This window comes from Prionailurus viverrinus, chromosome A1 (genome assembly GCF_022837055.1).
Source record: "Prionailurus viverrinus isolate Anna chromosome A1, UM_Priviv_1.0, whole genome shotgun sequence".
Lineage (NCBI taxonomy): Eukaryota > Metazoa > Chordata > Mammalia > Carnivora > Felidae > Prionailurus > Prionailurus viverrinus.
This window is the reverse complement of record NC_062561.1, coordinates 51,441,343-51,461,833: the sequence shown is the minus strand read 5'-3', so window position 1 is coordinate 51,461,833 and position 20,491 is coordinate 51,441,343. Positions and strand designations below refer to the sequence as shown.

Here is a 20,491-nt window from a genome sequence, read left to right as displayed (position 1 = left end):
GAGATGGACACTTAACCAACTGAGCCACCCAGGCGTCCCAGGAGTCTATCTCCTTTATAAGTGGTTTTTAAAAAGTAATAACGATGATAAAAATTGTTTTAAAAAATTAGAAAATACAAATATTTTAAATATAAAAATCATTTGCAATCCCAGTGTTAACACTGCCACCATTCTGCGATAATTCCTCGCAGTTTTTAAGAACACCTTATGTACATATGCTGTGTGTAAATTTTTAGAGCCTGTATTTTAACCCCTTGAGTTCCGTGGTGCTGTCGTGGCCATTCCAGGTCGAGCCTCTCGGTGCAGAGGTATGTCAGCGGTCAGCAGCTACAGTTTGTCTTTCTGCCTCGGAGAACCAGCTGCTGGATGCAGCAGGCTCAGAGACACTCCCTCCTTTTTCCTTTCCTGCTCCACCTCCCTAAACTTTCCAGTTTCGACAGCAGATAGTCTCTTGGACATCTAGCTAGCTCCAGCCCTCCCACACTGGCTTCAAAAGGAAAAAATCCCCTAAGGGTAGCAGTAGCGTTGCAGGGAGGAAAGCTGCCCACTCTCCTGGAACCAAGAGGCGAAGGGCCCCATCTGCCCGGGCGGCGCGCGCTCTCGGCGGGCGCGACCCACTCCCGCCCTCCCCCTCCCTCCGCGGGCCCGCCCCGGCGGACACGCGCTCGCCCCCACGGGCGGAGACGCGCCGGGGAAAGCGCGCGGCCGCGAGCTCCAGGCGCCATTTTGGAGTCGCTGTGTGGGCCGAGGCGGCGGGGCCCTACGCGGTGGCCGCGGGTCGCCGAAGGAGGCTTTCGCAGCTACGAGGGGTCCCGGAAGGAGAACGCGGGTTGCGTGGGACTGAGAAAGGAGGCTTCTCCTGGAGCAGCCAGAACCGCAAAGGTGGAGCCGCGTTGGCGTCCGCCGCGGGACCAGCGCCTCGGATGCGGGCTGAGCGTGGGGGGTCGCGGCGGCGGGAGCGCGAAGCGGGGCTCCCTGGGGGCCTCATGTGAGAGCCGCGGGACCAGCCGCCGCCGTCCTCGGAGCCCGGGGTGGTGCTTGGGGGAAGCCGCCCCCGGCAGCAGGTAACGGCGGAGGGGCAGGGCCGGAGCCCCGCTGTGACTGCGGGGCTGGGGTGGGTCCGCCGACCTTCGTGGGCGGCAGGGCGGATCGGGGGCGCGGGGTCCCGGGCGCGGCGCCCAGACCTTAGAGCCTGCTTGGGGGCGTTTCCCCGCGATGCCTGCTTCAAAACATGTCAACAAGGCGTGGTGTGAATGCGGGCTCGCGGCTGCTGTCGCCCGGTTTTATTACCCTTGGCAGGGTTGGCGACAGGCACCTTAGAGCCCGCGCTCTGCCAGGCTCTTCCCGGCGTGGGCTGTGCCCGTGCGTGTAGCTTGAAAAAACGAGGGGCGTTAAAGATGTCAAAACACTGCTCACGGTAGAGCGCGTGAGAAACGTCAGGGAGAGCCAATCCGTGGAGGTGGCGCGGGAGGAGGGGACGTCCCGGTCCCGGAGCCCAGTGGAAAACTTGGTCGCTCGTGAGGAGGAGCCGCTTGGCGCCTGCCTTAGGCGTGGGCAGCGGGTTCAGGTGGGGCTGGCCACGGGGATCAGGAAGCAGCCTATTCAGTGATTGACCTACGTCTCCAAGCCAAGAGGTTAGATTACTATTATTTTGTTGCTGCTGATGTCCAATTCATTCAGTGAGCCAGATCTTTTATAAATAGAGTCTTTTTGTCCCCTTCTTTTGAAATATTTATAAAAATGCCATCAACTCCGAGTTATCTACAGATGACACCTAGCCACATTTTCGCCACCATACTCTTCGTACCATCTAGTTCTGAGAGTTAATCTCGTCCCACTGTTTTTTTTTTTTTTTCTTGTATTCCAGCCAAAGAATGCAAGTTAATTTTGATATTAGGCAAATGGAAAGGAAATGTGATGCCAAAACAAGCTTTTTAGAGCTGTGTGCAAATGGGCTTTTAAAAGTGCTACAGTTTACTAAATGCACAGTTTACTAAAAGTGTTTAATACAGTGATGGACACACAGCTGAAGTATTCTCCACTCTTTCTCTGATGAACAAATTTACTACTACTTTCCGAGGGTATGGAAATATTAAGATTAGTTCAGTGACTCCCTGTGCTGCTCAACTACTCTAGTTTTTCCTCATTAATGGTTTGTTTGTTTGTTTTTCCTTTTGGTGCTTCATAATATCAGTCCCTCACCAAATGCTCTAGTGAGCTAAGTTGCATCAATTATTTGGGGCCTAGAAAAGTTGCAATTTGAAATTGAACTGCTGGAGCCTTGAAGAGGTCTGGTTTGGGTGCTCTACTAAGGAGAAGAAATTATAAAGACAGTTTGATTCTTTTTTGAATCTCCGTATTTCAAAATTGTGAGTAGTTTCAGGTAGTTAGAGAAATTATACGCCACATTATGATTTTGTTCTTTGTTCTTTGACCCATATTTTCTATGCTAAAATTAAGCCTTCAGGGTAAGGTAAAGCAGAAAAATGGGTCATAATGACACTGTTACCTCAACCTCTAGTGGGACATTATTACTAGAAAAGATTTTTTTTATATTAAACGTTGTATTGTGGATTATACTACCTTTTCACTGAACACATTACAAAACGTATTCTCAGATTCACAAGTAAGTTTTAATGTTCCATAAAACTACCCTCTTGCCATCACCTTTGTCATTCTGTTTTCTCCTTTCTTCTCTCCTTGCTCAGTAGAATATACATCATTTACTTCACTTCATTTACATCATCCAACTCACAGACTTGGAAGTAGGATCAATGAGGAATTCATTGCATACATGCTGAGATCTCCTGGGCAGATTTTAACGGCAAGAAGGCCAGGAGGCTTTGCCGTTTTGTTTCCTTCCAGCCCCCAGTCCCCTTTCACAAGTTTTACTAGCTATTGGGTAAAGAGATCCCACAGAGATCTATTTGGTTAAGAGTCATACACATACACATCCTTCATCCCACACAGGAATCAAATTCTTATACACAGATATGCCAGAAGAAGGGAGTTGGAGCCACAAGCCATCCTTTTCAAAAGCTATGACTCCAAATCCAAACTACCACTCTGCCAGAACTACTCTGTAGATATAAAAGTGTCGCAGGCTCTAAACTAAAGGGGTACTAGTGAGTAGTCTGCAATTACCCCCCTTAGTTTGCAAAACTTATTTTTCCAGATAACAAATCAAAACAAGACCTGTTTGTCTGATTACAATGTAATTCATTGACGTCAAAAGGAATGTGCATGAGATAGGGGCACCTGGGTGGCTTGGTGGTTAAGTATCCAACTCTTGATTTCAGCTTAGGTCACGATCTCAACGGTTTGGTGAGTTGGAGCCCTACCTTGGGCTCCGTGCTGACAGCGTGGAACCTGCTTGGGATTTTCTCTCCATCTCTCTCTGCCCTTCCCCTGCTTGTGCTCTCTCTGGCCAAAAAAAAAAAAAAAAAAAAAAATCACCTGTAATGCCACCACTATCATCCTACTACTGTATTTATATAATACGGTACAGTATAATCCCACTTAATTATGGTTAGTTACTACCTTAGTGTGGTGAATCCAGCACCAGTGTGTGTTCCTCATATATAAGCATGTGTTCTTGTATTTTCTCACACGTTTCATTTCTTTGTCATACACTTTAAAGTCTTTAATACTGGACTACTTTCCTGTATTTGAGTTCAACATCCTCTGTCTCTTTTTAAGCCCTACTGTTTAATTCCTCACAAGAATCCTGTGTGTTATTATCCCCACTTTACAAAGTGGGGATAATAACAAAGCACAGGAAGGCCAAATAATTTGTTCAAGGCCACATAACCAGGGAGAGGTAGAGCCACAATTCAAACCCAGGGAGCTTGATTCCAGAGCCCATTCTTTTAACCATACTACTATTTTGCAATAAGACTATTCCAAAGAAACAAATGCAATGAAGATCGTACAAATACACAGAATAAACATATACCTATCTTTCGGAAATACAACTTAGGGTAAACATTGCCATACTAAGAGATGTGTTGGAAGAAGAAACCACATTTCAGACCAAACCATGCATAGTAGGGATGGGTTTGCTTATCTTAAGTAGAGATTGTGTCTGGCAGTAACATATTACAGACTATTCAACGTGGAGAGGTCTATTGGCTACTTAATTCGTATCTTCTCTAGAGATTCCTGGGACTGTGGTTCCTTGAATTCCAGAACTCATATATAGCAGGTATCCTTAGATGACTTAAGAAAGCTTTAGCAGGTGTCACTGTAGGGTTTTTTTTTTTTTAATATTGCTTTTAGTTGACTGTAATTTTTGGTTTAGTTTCAAAATCATGATATCTCTCCCTCCCCCTGCCAGTAGTACAGTATAAACACAAATGTTTAAAAATACCTGTATAGAATTTGTAAAACAACAGTTGGTCTCCACTGGCACTTTTCATTATATTTTGTTTTGATATTCTTGAATTACTGGTCCAGTTCCTCATGTTTGTGTTTGCATTTATAAACATCCATATATGTATCTCAGTGGCAAAACGAATGTTGGATTTATTGCTATTCAAAAGTTAAGTATGAAAAAAATGATGCATTTTTCTGAATAGGATGAAACGAGGAGGAAGAGATAGTGACCATAATTTATCAGAAGAAGGTACTGCAGAGAAATCTAAGAAACTGAGGACTACAAATGAGCAATCTCAGACTTGTGATTGGGGTAATCTCCTTCAGGACATTATTCTCCAAGTATTTAAGTATTTGCCTCTTCTTGACCGGGCTCATGCTTCACAAGTTTGCCGCAACTGGAACCAGGTATTTCACATGCCTGACTTGTGGAGATGTTTTGAATTTGAACTGAATCAGCCAGCTACATCTTACTTGAAAGCTACACACCCGGAGCTGATCAAACAGATTATTAAAAGACATTCAAACCATCTGCAATATGTCAGCTTCAAGGTAATACTTTAAATCCTTCTTTTAAAAAATAAAGTATATTCAGTGGCTTTTTTTATCCTAAGCCAAAATATGTTCTCATGTTTTTAAAATATTGCCTTTTTAGAGAAAGTTCTTAATGATTAGAATTGTTGTATACATTAGAAGCTGCAGAGGGGCACCTGGGTGGCTCATTCGGTTAAGCATCCGACTTCGGCTCAGGTCATGATCTCGTTGTTTTTGAGTTCGAGCCTCGTGTTGGGCTCTGTGCTGACAGCTCAGAGCCTGGAGCCTGCTTCGGATTCTGTGTCTCCTTCTCTCTCTGCCCCTCTCCTGCTCCCAGTCTGTCTCTGTCTCTCAAAAATAAATAAACATTAAAAAAAATACTTTTTATATCATTTAGAAGCTGCAGAACTAATTCCAGCTGTTACTTTTATCATAATTTTTAACATAGTTATTTTTATCATAATTATTCATAATTTATTAAAAGAACAGAAGCAGCTACTAAATAAGCATAAATCATTTACTAAAGCTGTCAGTCACATTGAATTATTTTCAATAAGTTTGAGGAAAAAATATACAATAAAATAAATAAAAAATGTGAAGGGGTGCCTGGGTGGCTCGGTCATTTGAGCGTCTGACTCTTGATTTCGTTCGGGTCATAATCCCAGGGTTGTGGAATCAAGTCCGCATTGGGCTCCATGCTCAGTGTGGAGCCTGCTTAAGATTCTCTCTCTCCCTCTGCCCATCTCCCCTGCTTGTGTTCACTTTCTTAAAAAAAAAATGGAGATTATGATTGACTAAAACTTAATTGCTATTACTGTTTAATAGAGACTGAATTCTGCTTATTGATGGCTTTATGATATGGGGTTTTCAAAGAAAAAGGAGATAAAAAAATTTTTTTAATGTTTGTTATTGAGAGAGAGTGAGTGAGCATGAGCAGGGGAGGGGCAGAGAGAGAGGGAGACACAGAATCTGAAGCAGGCTCCAGGCTCCAAGCTGTCAGCACAGAGCCCAGCATGGGCTCGAACTCACAAACCTCATGACCTGAGCCGAAGTTGGATGCTTACTCGACTGAGCCCCCCAGGCATCCCTAAGAAATTTTATGTAAAAGGTTTAGATGAATATATTTTAGAGAGAAATAGAAAAAAGGACGTGGAAGAATGCGAAAGAGAACCGTGTGTTTCTTTTCATTGCCAGAAGGGACATACTGGAATTCATGCAGTGATGAGATAATTGAAGTGGGGTGGCTTTTTGAGATGTCTAGAGTAGTTTAAGGAATCACAGTGGTTTATAGGAGTACAGAGGCTTATAGTATTTTGTTTTGGGGATGAATAATGGAATGTAGGCATGTTTACTAAATCTTTAACCTACCTGATAATTTTTGAAAAGTAACACATGAATACCTGATTACCCATAGCTAGCATTTATTTAACAGGTCACATTAAACCTAGATAAAGCAGTGGTTCTTAATTCAAGTTCTTTGCCAAAACTAGTCTTGTCTGCTCTCACATCATTCCTTCTTAGATGGAGATTATTTGTAATGTAATAAACTAATAACTGTTTCTTCTGTAAAGTTAAGGTTACACAGAGAAATGTAAATATATGCATAGGTAAATGGTGTGTTCTTTTCTAAGGTGGACAGCAGCAAAGAATCAGCTGAAGCAGCTTGTGATATATTATCGCAACTGGTAAATTGCTCATTAAAAACACTTGGACTTATTTCAACGGCTCGGCCAAGCTTTATGGATTTACCAAAGGTATTTGCTGGTTTTATGTTGTTGGCAGTTACTGAGAAATCCGATAGAAGCCCTGCCCTTGTAGTGGTCATTTCTTGTAGTGACCATGGGAGTGTAAGAAAAATAGTATACATAATGGAAAACTAGTTACTATTTATTTAGAATGTCAGGCAATAGGAGTTTTTTTTTTTTTTTTTTAATTTTTTAACATTTATTTATTTTTGAGACAGAGAGAGACAGAGCGTGAACGGGGGAGGATCAGAGAGAGAGGGAGACACAGAATCCGAAACAGGCTGCAGGCTCTGAGCGGTCAGCACAGAGCCCGACGCGGGGCTCGAACTCTCGGGCCACGAGATCATGACCTGAGCCGAAGTTGGCCGCTTAGCCGACCAAGCCACCCAGGCGCCCCGCAATAGGAGTTTTAATAAAGCTTTTCCTTTTTCTGATCACCTTGTGCTTCTTGATGGGAAAAGTTAAAGAGTGAGTGAATTTGCAGAGGATTCAGCAAAGAGATGTACTAAAAGTGACTAAAACTGAGAAGCAAATTAGGAAAAAGACGTATAGCAGTTCCTTTTTGGACTTTCAGAGCAGATTTGTGAAATTACAATCAAAGAAAAGTAGACAGTGCCAGTAGTGAGAACAGGTATAGCTTATTTATAAAATCTTCTGGTAATTGTGTATAGATTTATTCCTGAGCAAATTTAGTATACTTGGATTACTTTACAGATTTTATTTATTTATTTATTTATTTTAACTTTTTTTTTTTTTTTTTTTTTTAAATATATTTTTGAGACAGAGAGAGAGCATGAACGGGGGAGGGTCAGAGAGAGGGAGACACAGAATCTGAAACAGGCTCCAGGCTCTGAGCTGTCAGCACAGAGCCCGACGCAGGGCTCAAACTCACGGACCGCGAAATCATGACCTGAGCCGAAGTCGGCCGCTTAACCGACTGAGCCACCCAGGCACCCCTTTACAGATTTTATTTAAAGAAAGCTTTTTTTTTTTTTTTTGGTGAACAGTGAACTATTTATGTTCATATATATGTTCTAACATGATCCTGTGTATAGTAAGATAGTGTCTCTAATAACTAGACTCTTAAAATAGAAAAAAAAATAGGTGCATTTTTAGAAGGCAGCTGATAAAGGCCTCCTGAGTGTGTTAACTAATGTTGGGTAGGTTAGCATGCAACAGTAATTTGAAAGGTTTTTTTCAGAGTACACTGCAAAGTAAGATATAGATACCCCTTTACATATCTAACAGTTTAATTTACTAGAATGATTCAGGAAGAAATAGTACTAAGTTGAGTGTGTATTATAACTCAGGTGGTTATGGAATGGAATATTTGTAACAAATGTATCACCAGTTGATTTCAAAGTCTTAATTGGTGTTTAAAAAGGTTCTTTAAATACATACATTTGAGGGGCGCCTGGGTGGCGCAGTCGGTTAAGCGTCCGACTTCAGCCAGGTCACGATCTCGCGGTCCGTGAATTCGAGCCCCGCGTCAGGCTCTGGGCTGATGGCTCGGAGCCTGGAGCCTGTTTCCGATTCTGTGTCTCCCTCTCTCTCTGCCCCTCCCCCGTTCATGCTCTGTCTCTCTCTGTCCCAAAAATAAATAAACGTTGAAAAAAAAAAATTTAAAAAAAAAAATAATAAATACATACATTTGAGTTAAAACGTTTTCCTCCTATAAAATAAGGGAAATAGGTAAGAGATTCTGTTCAGCATTTTAAGATTCTAAGTACGTGAGTCGGAGCACTGAGGTTCTTGAACTTAATGTGCATAAAAATCATCTAAGAAACTTGGAAATTTTGGGTTACATTCCCTGTTTCAAATTTCCCCTTCCTATGAGACATCCAGGAGATTCTTATTAAGTCAGAGGACTGACTGACATGGTATAGTAGCACCTTGTTCAAGCTTCATATGGGAAATGATATATTTTGAATTGATTTTCTGTGTACATACCATAGTTAAAAAAACAAATAGATATGGTATAGTAAAATATACCACATGAAAAGGTATGCTGAACAAATTTAATTTCCTTTTTTTCTTGTTACTCAAGATTATCATTATACAGATCTAGTACTAGTACTGTAGTTACATGAAGTAGTTTTGTCTTTGGGAACTATGATGCATCTGGGATGGCTTCCTTCCTTATTAAATGGGCCTAAGATGCTTACGTTGTTCTTCACCTCGCCCCCCCCACCCCCCGCCCCATTTTGGCTCTTGTAGAAGATTGAAGTAGGGTGTTACTGTACCTTGGAAGTCCTGGAAGAACTGTAGAAAACATGAAAGAAGTATATTTGACCTCAGATAAATCTGAGGGAAATGGAAAAAAAAAGGCAGGGATGCAGTCATGAGGATGCAGTCATGAGTATACTAATGAAATGGGACTGTACAAGGTATAATTGAGTTTGAGGTGAAAATATTAGAAAGAGTTAACATTTAAATAGGCAAAAAGTTACCTAATCAAAATTTAAGTAGTTAACCAGTTATTTAATTGTAGAGGAAAATTAAGTTAGCAAATGTGATCATGCAAATGGTGTTTCTTTGTACTTTCTTGGCTGTTAGCTTGCCCTCATTCCTTTTCATTGCTGTAGTGAATTTATAAAGGTAAGTGGAGGGTGAGATTAGTTATGTAGAGGAAGGTGTTGGAGCATATGTTGACCTCTCTTTCCTACTCCTGGATCCTTTGTCCATTGGTTTTAGCTGATTCCACGTTACATACTCTGACCATGCTTTAATTCCTGTTGCCCTACAGTGGTTCCTTGAGGTCAGATTCTGTGTCCAAAAGATAATTACATGTATATAATAAATGGAATAATAATTGGTATATTTGTGGAAAAATACATTAAAATGAATGGCTTGAAAATACTGTAGATAATTTAACATATTTAAAGGAGTTTTAAACTTGGAATTTTATTTAGGTATGATTTTGCTTATTTTAGAATCAAATTTTCTGTGAGCTTTTTTGTTTCAAGTGAGCCTGAGTTGATACTCTAATTTCTAATGATTATGCTAGTAATTTTATTACTATTTTAATGGTTAACTATTAGACCAAAAAAGAATGCAGTTCAGTGTTACAAAACACTGGAGGTATTCTCATCCCCGATTCTGTAATTCATCTTTTTACTTTTTACTTACCAGTGATTATTGTGATTTAGAGGCTTGAAATTTCATTTTGCTACAGGTAAAAAGACTTTTCTCAAAGACAGCAAATAGTCACCTCCCTTTTTTACCATACCCCCAACAAAGTGAAAGGATGCTACCCCTAAAACAGTTATGGGATACATCATTAGGGTTCAGATGAACTATATGTGAACTATATGTTTTATGTGAACACCCCTCAATTCTCATGCCTGAAAGTTGAAACTGTTTCCATTTTTTTGCTTTTTAGTCTCACTTTATTTCTGCACTGACAGTAGTGTTTGTAAATTCCAAATCCTTGTCGTCGCTTAAGATAGATGATACCCCAGTAGATGATCCATCCCTCAAGGTACTAGTGGCCAACAACAGCGATACACTCAAGCTGCTGAAAATGAGCAGCTGTCCTCATGTCTCTCCAGCAGGTATGTTGTGTTTTTTGCCAGGTAACATTTTACTAAAATGGACTGATGTATTTATCGAATTAAAAACTGATCATTAACCTTGAGGGTGGGTTAATATGATTATTTCATCCCTTTTGCATAAACATTTTTAATGTCATGATACAGTAACATAAATTTCTGTAACATTCCTAGCCTAGACACTTATTTTCAACTTATTTTTTACTCTTACTTGTCAGCTTGTGTCCAAACTGTGTTAGAATACGGATTAAAAAAAAAAAAAAGGACAGTATTAGATTTGCCTGAGGTGCCCTTTAGATAATATAGAACTTTCTTTAATTGTAGTTGAGCCAGCAGGGTAGGTTTTGAATCAGAGCAATCTCATAATTGTTTTTCTTCTCACTATGTAGAGGGAGGAGAGTTGTGCTGAAGTTGCCACCTTAACATTTTGCAAGATAACCCTTTTCCTAACTTGAATCTTGGAGCCAAGAACCCATCAAATGGGGAATAGCATTGTGAAAGCTCTTTCCAACTTTTCTTACATAGAATTTTCTAAGCATTACTGCATTATTCAGTTTCAGATTATTTAAATTCCAAATAGTTTGTATTATAAAATAAGTATAAACTCACACTTAGTATTATTACTTTCTGATGCTTCACTTCTGACATATCCTCCCACTGTTGACATCCCTCCCAGTCTTTTGGCTGTGTTACTTGGGAAACCCGTTTTTAAAAGACAGTGTTAAATCCTTGATATCTTTACAAAATACTTCCTACCTTCTTGCCATGACTAAAGCCCGGACTTCCCCCAAGAAAGTGATTTCTTCTTGGATGGAGATTTCTTAGTGTTCTTTGTCTCCTACAGGGAAGGTCTTGGTGACAGGAATGGCTAGTCTATTGCAGTATTTCCCTAGCTGCTTCTGCCACTTCTAGATTTTTACTGAAGGTGATAATCTAAACAGTCTGGAACTTAGGAAGAATGGACTTTTGGCAGTTACTTCTTACATGACCTTGGTCACATTTTTATTTACTGTATGGGTTGCCATGGGAGTGAGGTCCATACCTCGTAGCTTCATACTGTACAAGGTCCTTTGTATCCTCACCTCCACCTATCTCTTTAATCTTGTTTGCTACTCATTCATGTGTAGCTTTTACTTGAGTCCTATAATAACTAAGGTTCTTTGTACCTGTGTGTGTGTGGTTAGTACACTGTACTTGTGGAATATGTTTTTTCCTCCCACTTCTTCATCTAGCCAAGTCCAGGCCAGCCTTCAGAATTCAACTCAGATGATCTGGTTTTGTTCTTATTTTCTCCTCTCTGGTTTAGAACCACCATGTGTTGTTTCCATAGCACTCTGAATGTAACTTCAGCACTTCCCACACTCTATGAGAGCTTTTGGGTCTCTGGGTTCTCAGTGAGACTATGAGTTCATTATTCTTTTTATCCTGGTACATCTCATGTTAATTTACTTTTATTAAATATACACATCAATTCTGAGAGGGTAGTATAAACTTGCTTGGTCTTACCTCATGGCTTTTGGGCAAGTTGTACACCTCAAATACTTTTAAATTTAAGAGTATAACCTTAGACGATTATAATTTAAAATTTAATATATTTGCATATTTACTTTCTATCCATATTTTGCATATTGGGACTATGCAAAAACTATTTCTTTTTCTAAGTTGAAATCAAGGATTTTTTTTCTGTTCTTTAGTCACTGAATATTTTATCAAACTTTTCTCCTATTTTATATAGTCCTTACAATTATCTACTGCTTGATGTTTAGGCACCATTCAACGCTAGTGAGTGACTCTGATACCATATTATGTCGTTTTCCTTCTTCTGTGATTGTTCCTACCATTTCTTTTGCTGATTTCTCTTTTCATTCCTTAAATTTTGGTGTTTCATTGTGTTCTGTGCTGAGTCCTTTTTTGTTTTACTATGTAAACTCTGGGCTGTCGTCATCATCTGTTGTGTCAGTTACATTCTGTATGTTAATACTTCCCACTTACAGTGTCTCTGGAACTCCAGAGCTATGTGTTGAGCTGCCAGTGGCCCAGTTCCTCTAGAATATCTCACTGGTGCTTCAGATGAATGAACTTTCTTCTCCCCCTGTCTAAATCTCTTGCTTTTTCCTTTGTGCTATCTCAGTAAATGGCTCCATCCATCTGGTTGTCAGGGACCTGACAGACATCCTTGATTCTTCCTACCCTTACTTTCTACATCCTTTCAGTCACCAAGGTCTGATGATTCCATCATTGAAATAGGCCTTGAGTCTACACTGTGGACTGATGATTTATTCTGATCCCCTTCTATTCATATTGCTAAAGCTCTAAGCTGCAGTGTGGTAGTATTTGGAGTTCGGTTGGGAGATAGTTAGGTCATGAGGGTGGAGGTCTCATAAATGGCATTAGTGCCCTTATAAGAAGAGGCAGGAGAGAGATGATCTCTTTTTCACCATGTGAAGATACAGCAAGAAGGTGGCTATCCGCAAGCCAGGAAGAGTTGTGGTCCTCATCAGAACCTGACCATCCAGATTGGACTTCCAGGCTCCAGAACTGTGAAGAGTAAATGTTTATTGTTTAAGCCACCCTTACTGTGGTATTCTGTTAAGCAGCTTGAACTAAGACACTCTGCCTTCTTCATCTCCACTCTTACTCCTGTAGTACAGGTCTCTGTAATCTTTGTGCAGTACCCTCTTACACTGATTTCCTAACTTGCAGCTTATTCTTCTCTAATGTGATTTCTATGCTACAGAGTAATCTTTCTAAAATATAAATCAGATATTTTTCTCCAGTTTTCTTCAAATGTTCTCACTATGCTTTAGATAAGATCCAAACTCCTTACTGAGGCTGACAAGGTCCCATATGATCTAGCCCTTGCGTCTCTATGGGGCTTCATCCTTTAAGATGTTACCTTACTTGCATACTGTATGTTGACCTGAAGGCTTGGAATGCTTCAGTTCTTGGAATGCTTGTGTTTCTTCCATGTGTGGGTGTTCACACAGGAAATAAAGTTCACTTTTCTTCTCCCCTATCTTTTGCCCTAGTTTGATACTTCTAATTCTTTATTTCTCACTGTGTTAGTTCTGGGAAATCTTCCCTGATCCCCTTGCTAGGACACCCAGAGCATTCTTGTTTAATTCTCTGCTGCCTGCTATTATGATAAGGATGTCTTGTTCATGTTGCATCTTTACCATCTTAGCACCAGTGCTTGACACTCATTATTAGTTGAACTAATGAACATTTAGTTACTTAGTGTTCTATGTTGTTGGTAAGCCAACATTTGTCTTATAATTCTTTTAAGGTTGGATACTTGTTTCTACATTTTTGCTGTGATTTAAAAAATGAACCATTTTGGCACGAAGCAGTTTGCTTCTACCAGTTTCTTCCATAGGACACATGGTAAAGTGGAAGAAGTAGATCAGTGGGTCCAGATCTTTTTTATATACGGCTTTTTGCTATATTTTCTTCTAAATGAGTTGTGTGAATTTACAATAGTACCAACAATGAATTTCTATACACTTTTTAGCATGTATCAGTGTTTCATTTCTTTTTATTGCCAAATAATATTCCATTGTATGGATTGTACCACATTTATCTATTGATCATTTGATGGATATTTGCATTGTTTCCACCTTTTGACTGTTATGAATGATGCTGCTATGAAAATTCCTGTGTAAGATTTTGTGTAGATAAATGGTGTAATTTCTTTTGGGTATATACCTAGGAGTGGAATTGCTGAATTATATAGTAACTGTTTAATTAAGTTTCCTATTGCTGCATAACCAACAACTACAAATTTAGCACGTTAAACCAGCACTCCTTTGGTAGTGTCACAGCTCTGTAGGTCACAGATATAGCCATTGCTTAGCTAGCTTCTCTGCTTAGCCAGGGAAGCTGTGAGTCTGAATTCTTTTCTGAAACTGGCCAAAGAAAACTCAGCTTTTAAAGGGCTCATGTGATTAGATTAGAACTGCCTGGACAATCTTGTTTTAAAGCCAACTGTGCTATATAATATAATCATGGGAGTGGTATCTCCTCACATTACAGGTGCTGGGGATTAGGTTGTAGAATCTTGGGGACTTGGACTTTTAGAATTATGCCTGCCACAACTGCTTTAATAGTTACTAAATGATATCTCAGTTTCTTTTATTTGCATCTTTGGTTTCCATTCCCTGTGTATTTATTTTCTTTTTATATCAAACTTTATAGGATTGCAAAGAACAGAAGTGCTCAGGTTATGAAGGTTTATTTCAAAGTACACAGAAACCTTGTAGAGAACAGAAACTTTGTAGTGGCTGAATAGTAAAGCACAGATGTCTTTTGGTGACTCTTACACTGGTGATTCAGTTTACCTCTTTACTGATTCTGTTGCCTGTATTCTCCTCCCACTGCTTTTAAGCTTTGGCTTATTGGTGCCTCTGTCTTGTCACTTCTCAAGCAGTAGTTAAGCACATGAACTTAAGAGTCACTCAGTTTGTGTTTGTCTTTAGTTGCATCAACTTCAAAATAGAAATAATTTATTTTTCGGGGCGCCTGGGTGGCGCAGTCGGTTAAGCGTCCGACTTCAGCCAGGTCACGATCTCGCGGTCCGTGAGTTCGAGCCCCGCGTCAGGCTCTGGGCTGATGGCTCAGAGCCTGGAGCCTGTTTCCGATTCTGTGTCTCCCTCTCTCTCTGCCCCTCCCCCGTTCATGCTCTGTCTCTCTCTGTCCCAAAAATAAATAAACGTTGAAATAATTTATTTTTCTAGATTTTTGAGTATATTTAGTACCTGACATATCATACTGTACAATAAATAATAGATAATATGATGTGTGTTTTGTTCCTATCCTTGTTTCTAAACACCAGAAAGAAATGGTTTGAATGGGTCGTTTATCAAGTACTATAGGCTGTCTGGGGTAGAATTTTAGTATTAGGCCATTTCAGAAATCAGATGCTGACCTTTGGTAAGAACTGCTTGATAGGGGTTTGGGCAGTTCTGAAGCATAGCATGCTAAGTATAGGGACCATTTATGGAACTGCTTTCTGGATATGTTAAGAATTTATTAGTTATAATTACTATTTCCATTAATGTGAACTGGTTACCTTTGACTCATTTATCTAGTGGTATCTTGGTATTTTTTTCTGAGAAATTTGTTGAGTTTATTAGACACTAATAAGCTGTTAAAAAAATTTTGCTCCCTTGATAGAAATCTTTTTTTTTTTTTTTAAACGTTTATTTATTTTTGAGACAGAGAGAGACAGAGCATGAACAGGGGAGGGTCAGAAAGAGAGCAGGAGGCACAGAATCTGAAACAGGCTCCAGGCTCTGAGCTGTTAGCACAGAGCCCGATGCGGGGCTTGAACTCACGAACCGCGAGATCATGACCTGAGCCAAAGTCGGACGCTTAACAGACTGAGCCACCCAGGAGCCCCGATAGAAATCTTTTTTAACAACCTTTCAAATGTTTTAGTTACATAGATTCTTTTATGTGGCTTTACCTTTTTTTTCTTTTTAATTAGAATTAAATTTTTAATTTCCAAAAATGTCTTTTGGACTCTGTAGTGATGATCATGTAATTTTTCTTGCTTAACCTATAGGTTTGGTGTTTGTAATCAGTTTTTAAAAAAAATATAACACTGTCCATGCATTACTGGGGTAAACGTTAGTTATGGTACATGTAGCTAATCCTTGAACAACATGGGTTTGAACTGTGGGTCCATATACCTGTGGATTTTTTTCAGTAAATACAATATTATACTGTAAATATATTTCCTTTTATGATTTTCTTTTCTCTAGCTTTGTTGTAAGAATGTAGTATTCTTATTGTAAGAATGTTGTAAGAATATAAGTAAATATATATTGACTGTTTATGTTATCAGTAAGGCATCTGGCTAACACTAGGCTATTAGTAATTAAGTGAGGAGTCAAAAGTTATACATAGATTTTCAACTATACAGGAGTCAGTGCCCCTAATCCCTGTGTTGTTTAAGGGTCATCTGTATTTATTAATAATTTATAATTGTTGGAACACCTGGGTGGCTCAGTTGGTTAAGCGTCTGACTCTTGGTTTCGGCTCAGGTCATGGTCATACGATTTCATGATTCGAGCCCCGCATTGGACTCAGCACTGGCATCTGGAGCCTCCTTGGGATTCTCTTTCGCCCTCTCTCTCTGCCCCTCCCCTACTCGCACTCTCTCTCTCTCTAAATAAATAAACTGTAAAACAAATTTATAATTGTTGTAAGTTTATAAGTGAGCTTTATTTCTTTTTATGGTATCAGGTTTAGAATTAGTCTCATTTTCTTATAGACAAATTTAGTAGTAGGTTTTTAAATGTGACTTTCTGCTATTTCAACCATATAACTAAATTTTAAATTGTATAGCTTTATGATAGGGAAATATGGCAAAATTTTGAGACATGCATTTGATTAAATTTTTTGAACAGGTGATGAACTCGTACAAAAATTTGTAAATAATTAGACACTATTTCTTCCTAGGTATCCTTTGTGTGGCTGATCAATGTCACGGCTTACGTGAACTGGCCCTGAATTACCACTTGTTAAGTGATGAATTGCTGCTGGCTTTATCTTCTGAAAAACACGTTCGATTAGAACATTTGCGCATTGATGTAGTCAGTGAGAATCCTGGACAGACACACTTCCATACTATTCAGAAAAGCAGCTGGGATGCTTTCATCAGACATTCACCAAAAGTGAACTTAGTGATGTATTTTTTTTTATATGAAGAGGAATTTGATCCATTCTTTCGGTATGAAATACCTGCCACCCATCTTTACTTTGGGAGATCAGTAAGCAAAGATGTGCTTGGCCGTGTGGGAATGACATGCCCTAGACTAGTTGAACTAGTAGTGTGTGCTAATGGCTTACGGCCACTTGATGAAGAGTTAATTCGCATTGCAGAACGTTGTAAAAATTTGTCAGCTATTGGACTAGGGGAATGTGAAGTCTCATGTAGTGCCTTTGTTGAGTTTGTGAAGATGTGTGGTGGCCGCCTGTCTCAATTATCCATTATGGAAGAAGTATTAATTCCTGACCAAAAATATAGCCTGGAGCAAATCCATTGGGAGGTGTCCAAGCATCTTGGTAGGGTGTGGTTTCCAGACATGATGCCCACTTGGTAAAGACTGAATGATGTAGGGCATGATGAATAGCACCTTTACGTTAAGAATACTGTATTATGATAAGAGTTTATTTCTTATAGTTCTGATGTAATTCTATTTTGTGGCATGGAAATTTGATATCTGCATTGAATATATAAGGATTGTTTATTGGAAGACCCATGGACCAGTTTTGGTCAGAAAACTTCATCTGTTTCTTTAGCCTAACAGCAGTCAAATCTCAGAAAAATTTTTTAAACTGTGGCTCAGATCTGAAAGTAAGTCAGTTATAAAGATGAAACATTTTACAGTCTGAAAGAAACAACACCTATATATTATAATATCCGAGAAGTGAGTACTAAGAAGTTTTCCAAATGTTATGTTCTCTATGCATTTTTTTTTAAATGTAAACTTGACATTTTAGGGTCTTCAGTTATACATACACCTGTTATAAGGTGTTTAATATAGCTCAGGACAGTGAGCATTTTGTGAGAAAAATGTAGGCTGTATCATATTAAATGAAAGAGATTGGTTGAATGTTCTCAAATATGTTACAGAGCTGTTTGAAGAGGTATGTATAAGTAATTGGATTTCTTAGAAAACTGGTATGTGTCACACAATGGTTATTATAGACAGATAATAAACAGAGCCAAGATCAAATTAAAAGAAAATAAACAGAATAGAAGTGAGGCAGTGTTTAGTTTTGTATAAACTTTCAGGTTTGCTCTATAATCTGCTAAACCATATAAATTCTCTTCTGTGATATGTTAGTATGTATGTGACACTTTGAGGCATCCTATGTAAAGCAAGGAATGCTTTGCCAGTTCTCCTTGGTTTTGTTTATCTTTGTTTAAGCTAGGTTTGAAGTATTATACAGTAATTGAAATGAAAAGCTTATCTATTTAAAAAAGCCAAATTGAAATAATTAAAGGTAGAACTTTAAAATGTTTATAAATTATTTCCATGAAAGAATATTCTCCAGTGAATTTTAGTGATGGTTCATTTTCCATTTTGGAATTAAATAGTTATGTCAGTAGAATTTTCAAAAATCATAAAAGGAGCACCACTTGTTCAGTATAAACAAGTGAACTTAAAAGAGGATATATTTAAGTTCATAATCATATTTTTGAGTAAATATTGCTCAGTGGACTGGAAAATTTTAATAGAAAAATGTCTGCAGTTTTGTGATTGTTAATTTGGTTACAACGCTATTTTATATTATTTAAGTTAGGTAGCATTTTTATTATTTTCATATGAATAATGGTAAAACATACATTGCTATAAGAATATTAAGTTTGGGGCTACATTTAGTTTTGTTTTTGTTTTTAGATATTATATAAGCTTTGATTCTGAGCACTAGTGCTAGTAGATATTACCTTCCTAAAGGAAATTAGAAGTGATTTATCCCCAATGGAATAATCTAGTAATGCTTGAAACTTTTAGAAAGCATCTTGGTAATAATGGAAGCTATCAGTCTTACAGATCGAATCTATTTTTTAAATAGATCACCTTCCTAAGAAAAAAGTAAAAGGTGATTTTGTACCTAATTTATACTTTTCAAAAGTCATGGTGTTCCGGCCACATGTAAATGAGAATAAAAAAGGTTGATCCCCAGACTGGGAAATTAAAAGCAATTATTGTAATATTTTCCCCTTACTAAATAGTTAAAAAGCTTTGTACAAGAAATACATGTGATAGTGGATGAAGCCTTTTTTCCCTTGAACAACTTTGGAAAATGGATTTGACAGTGCATAATCAGTTCTACTAACCAAAGCTTTATTCGGAAATTTACTTTTTTGTACAAATTGAATTATATAATGCTTGAAATACTTTAAGTCACTTTATAAGCAAAATGCATAGCACTTACTTTGTTTATACTGTAAAGTATATATGTTAAATGCTTTTATCAATTTGAGAATAAAGATAGTTACTAATGCTGTTGTATTATTAATAGTTTTTAAAAATGACACTAACCTACATATTTGGTTTTACAACAAGATAAACTTACAGATTTATGGGTTTAGTTTCAAATTTATATTTGATGAATACAATGTTTAATTTTGAATAAGTTTATGGTAGGATGACTGTTATAAAGATGTAAGATAAGGTAAATGAAATCTATTCTTAGAAATAAGTTCTGATGACTAAAGTGATAGGAAATAAAAATTGGCCATGAAATATAAATTTATTTTTCACATTTTATACAGAAAATGGTTAAATTAAAAAGAATAGGCTCTTTGTTTTTAGAATAAGAATTTATAAAACAGATTTTGAAATAGAATTCTTAGTCAAAGTCCTTTGAACCCAGGTATCCTTTTCATAGAGAAATGTTTTATATAAATTCCTACAATCAGACTAGTTCTTAAACTATTGAAATTATTTTCATTTCCTGTCTTAACAGCTTCCAGAAGATAACTTCAATTTCTCTTGGTAATCTGGGCTATTTTAACAATACTATCAGGAAAAAAAAAAAGGCATGACTAAAGATTAATCAATTTATTGCATTCAAAAATAACTTTTTATATTTATGGAAAAGCTTAGGATAGATGGGAGGGGTTGATGTGAACAAGGCTTAGGCCTGAACTAGGTCTTTTTTTTTTTTTTTTTTTTTAACGTTTTTATTTATTTTTGAGAGAGGGAGAGGCACAGAGTATGAGCGGGGAGGGGCAGAAAGAGAGGGAGACACAGAATCTGAGGCAGCTTCCACGCTCTGAGCTGTCAGCACAGAGCCCGGTGTGGGGCTTGAACCCATGAAGGGTGAGATCATGACCTGAGCGGAAGTCGGACATCCAACCAACTGAGCCACCCAGGTGCCCTGTGACCTAGGTCTTGTAAGAAGCTGTAAGTCACCCCTACCCCATACGTAGCTGGGAACAATCTTTGCGGACTCCAGCTTCAGTTTATCTGTGGTTTTAAAGTTATCAAGCAGCCAGAAAAACCTTACCTGCTTCCTGACACCCAACTTTACTTTAAACATAAGGACATATCTTAGGGCATATAAAATGGACACAAAGCCCTTTACTCCAAAAGTGAACTAAAAGCTTATCCTTAGAATAATCAGTCAAGTAAAAGAATATAAGGGTAATAGCCTATCTTGTTTTAAGTAGGGGAAAGAAAATGTAGATAGGAAAGTTTGAGAGCACAGGAAACTATTTGGACAATGAAGGGTAAATAGGCAGATGCTGGAAACAAACTTTGGCCAGCC

General features: G+C 38.4%; 2 protein-coding genes across 2 annotated transcripts in view; one reads left to right on the top strand and one right to left on the bottom strand.

Annotated features, from left to right (window-relative positions):
* CLN5 (CLN5 intracellular trafficking protein) overlaps positions 1–20,491 on the bottom strand; it is a 57,777-nt gene that overhangs the window by 24,969 nt on the left and 12,317 nt on the right. The window lies entirely within an intron of this gene.
* Positions 696–19,220, top strand: FBXL3 (F-box and leucine rich repeat protein 3). Its single transcript, XM_047853626.1, has 5 exons — positions 696–1,064; positions 4,578–4,926; positions 6,540–6,662; positions 10,036–10,207; positions 16,667–19,220. The coding sequence occupies exons 2-5, from the start codon at positions 4,579–4,581 to the stop codon at positions 17,308–17,310; spliced, it is 1,287 nt and encodes a 428-aa protein (XP_047709582.1). The 5' UTR covers positions 696–1,064; position 4,578; the 3' UTR covers positions 17,311–19,220.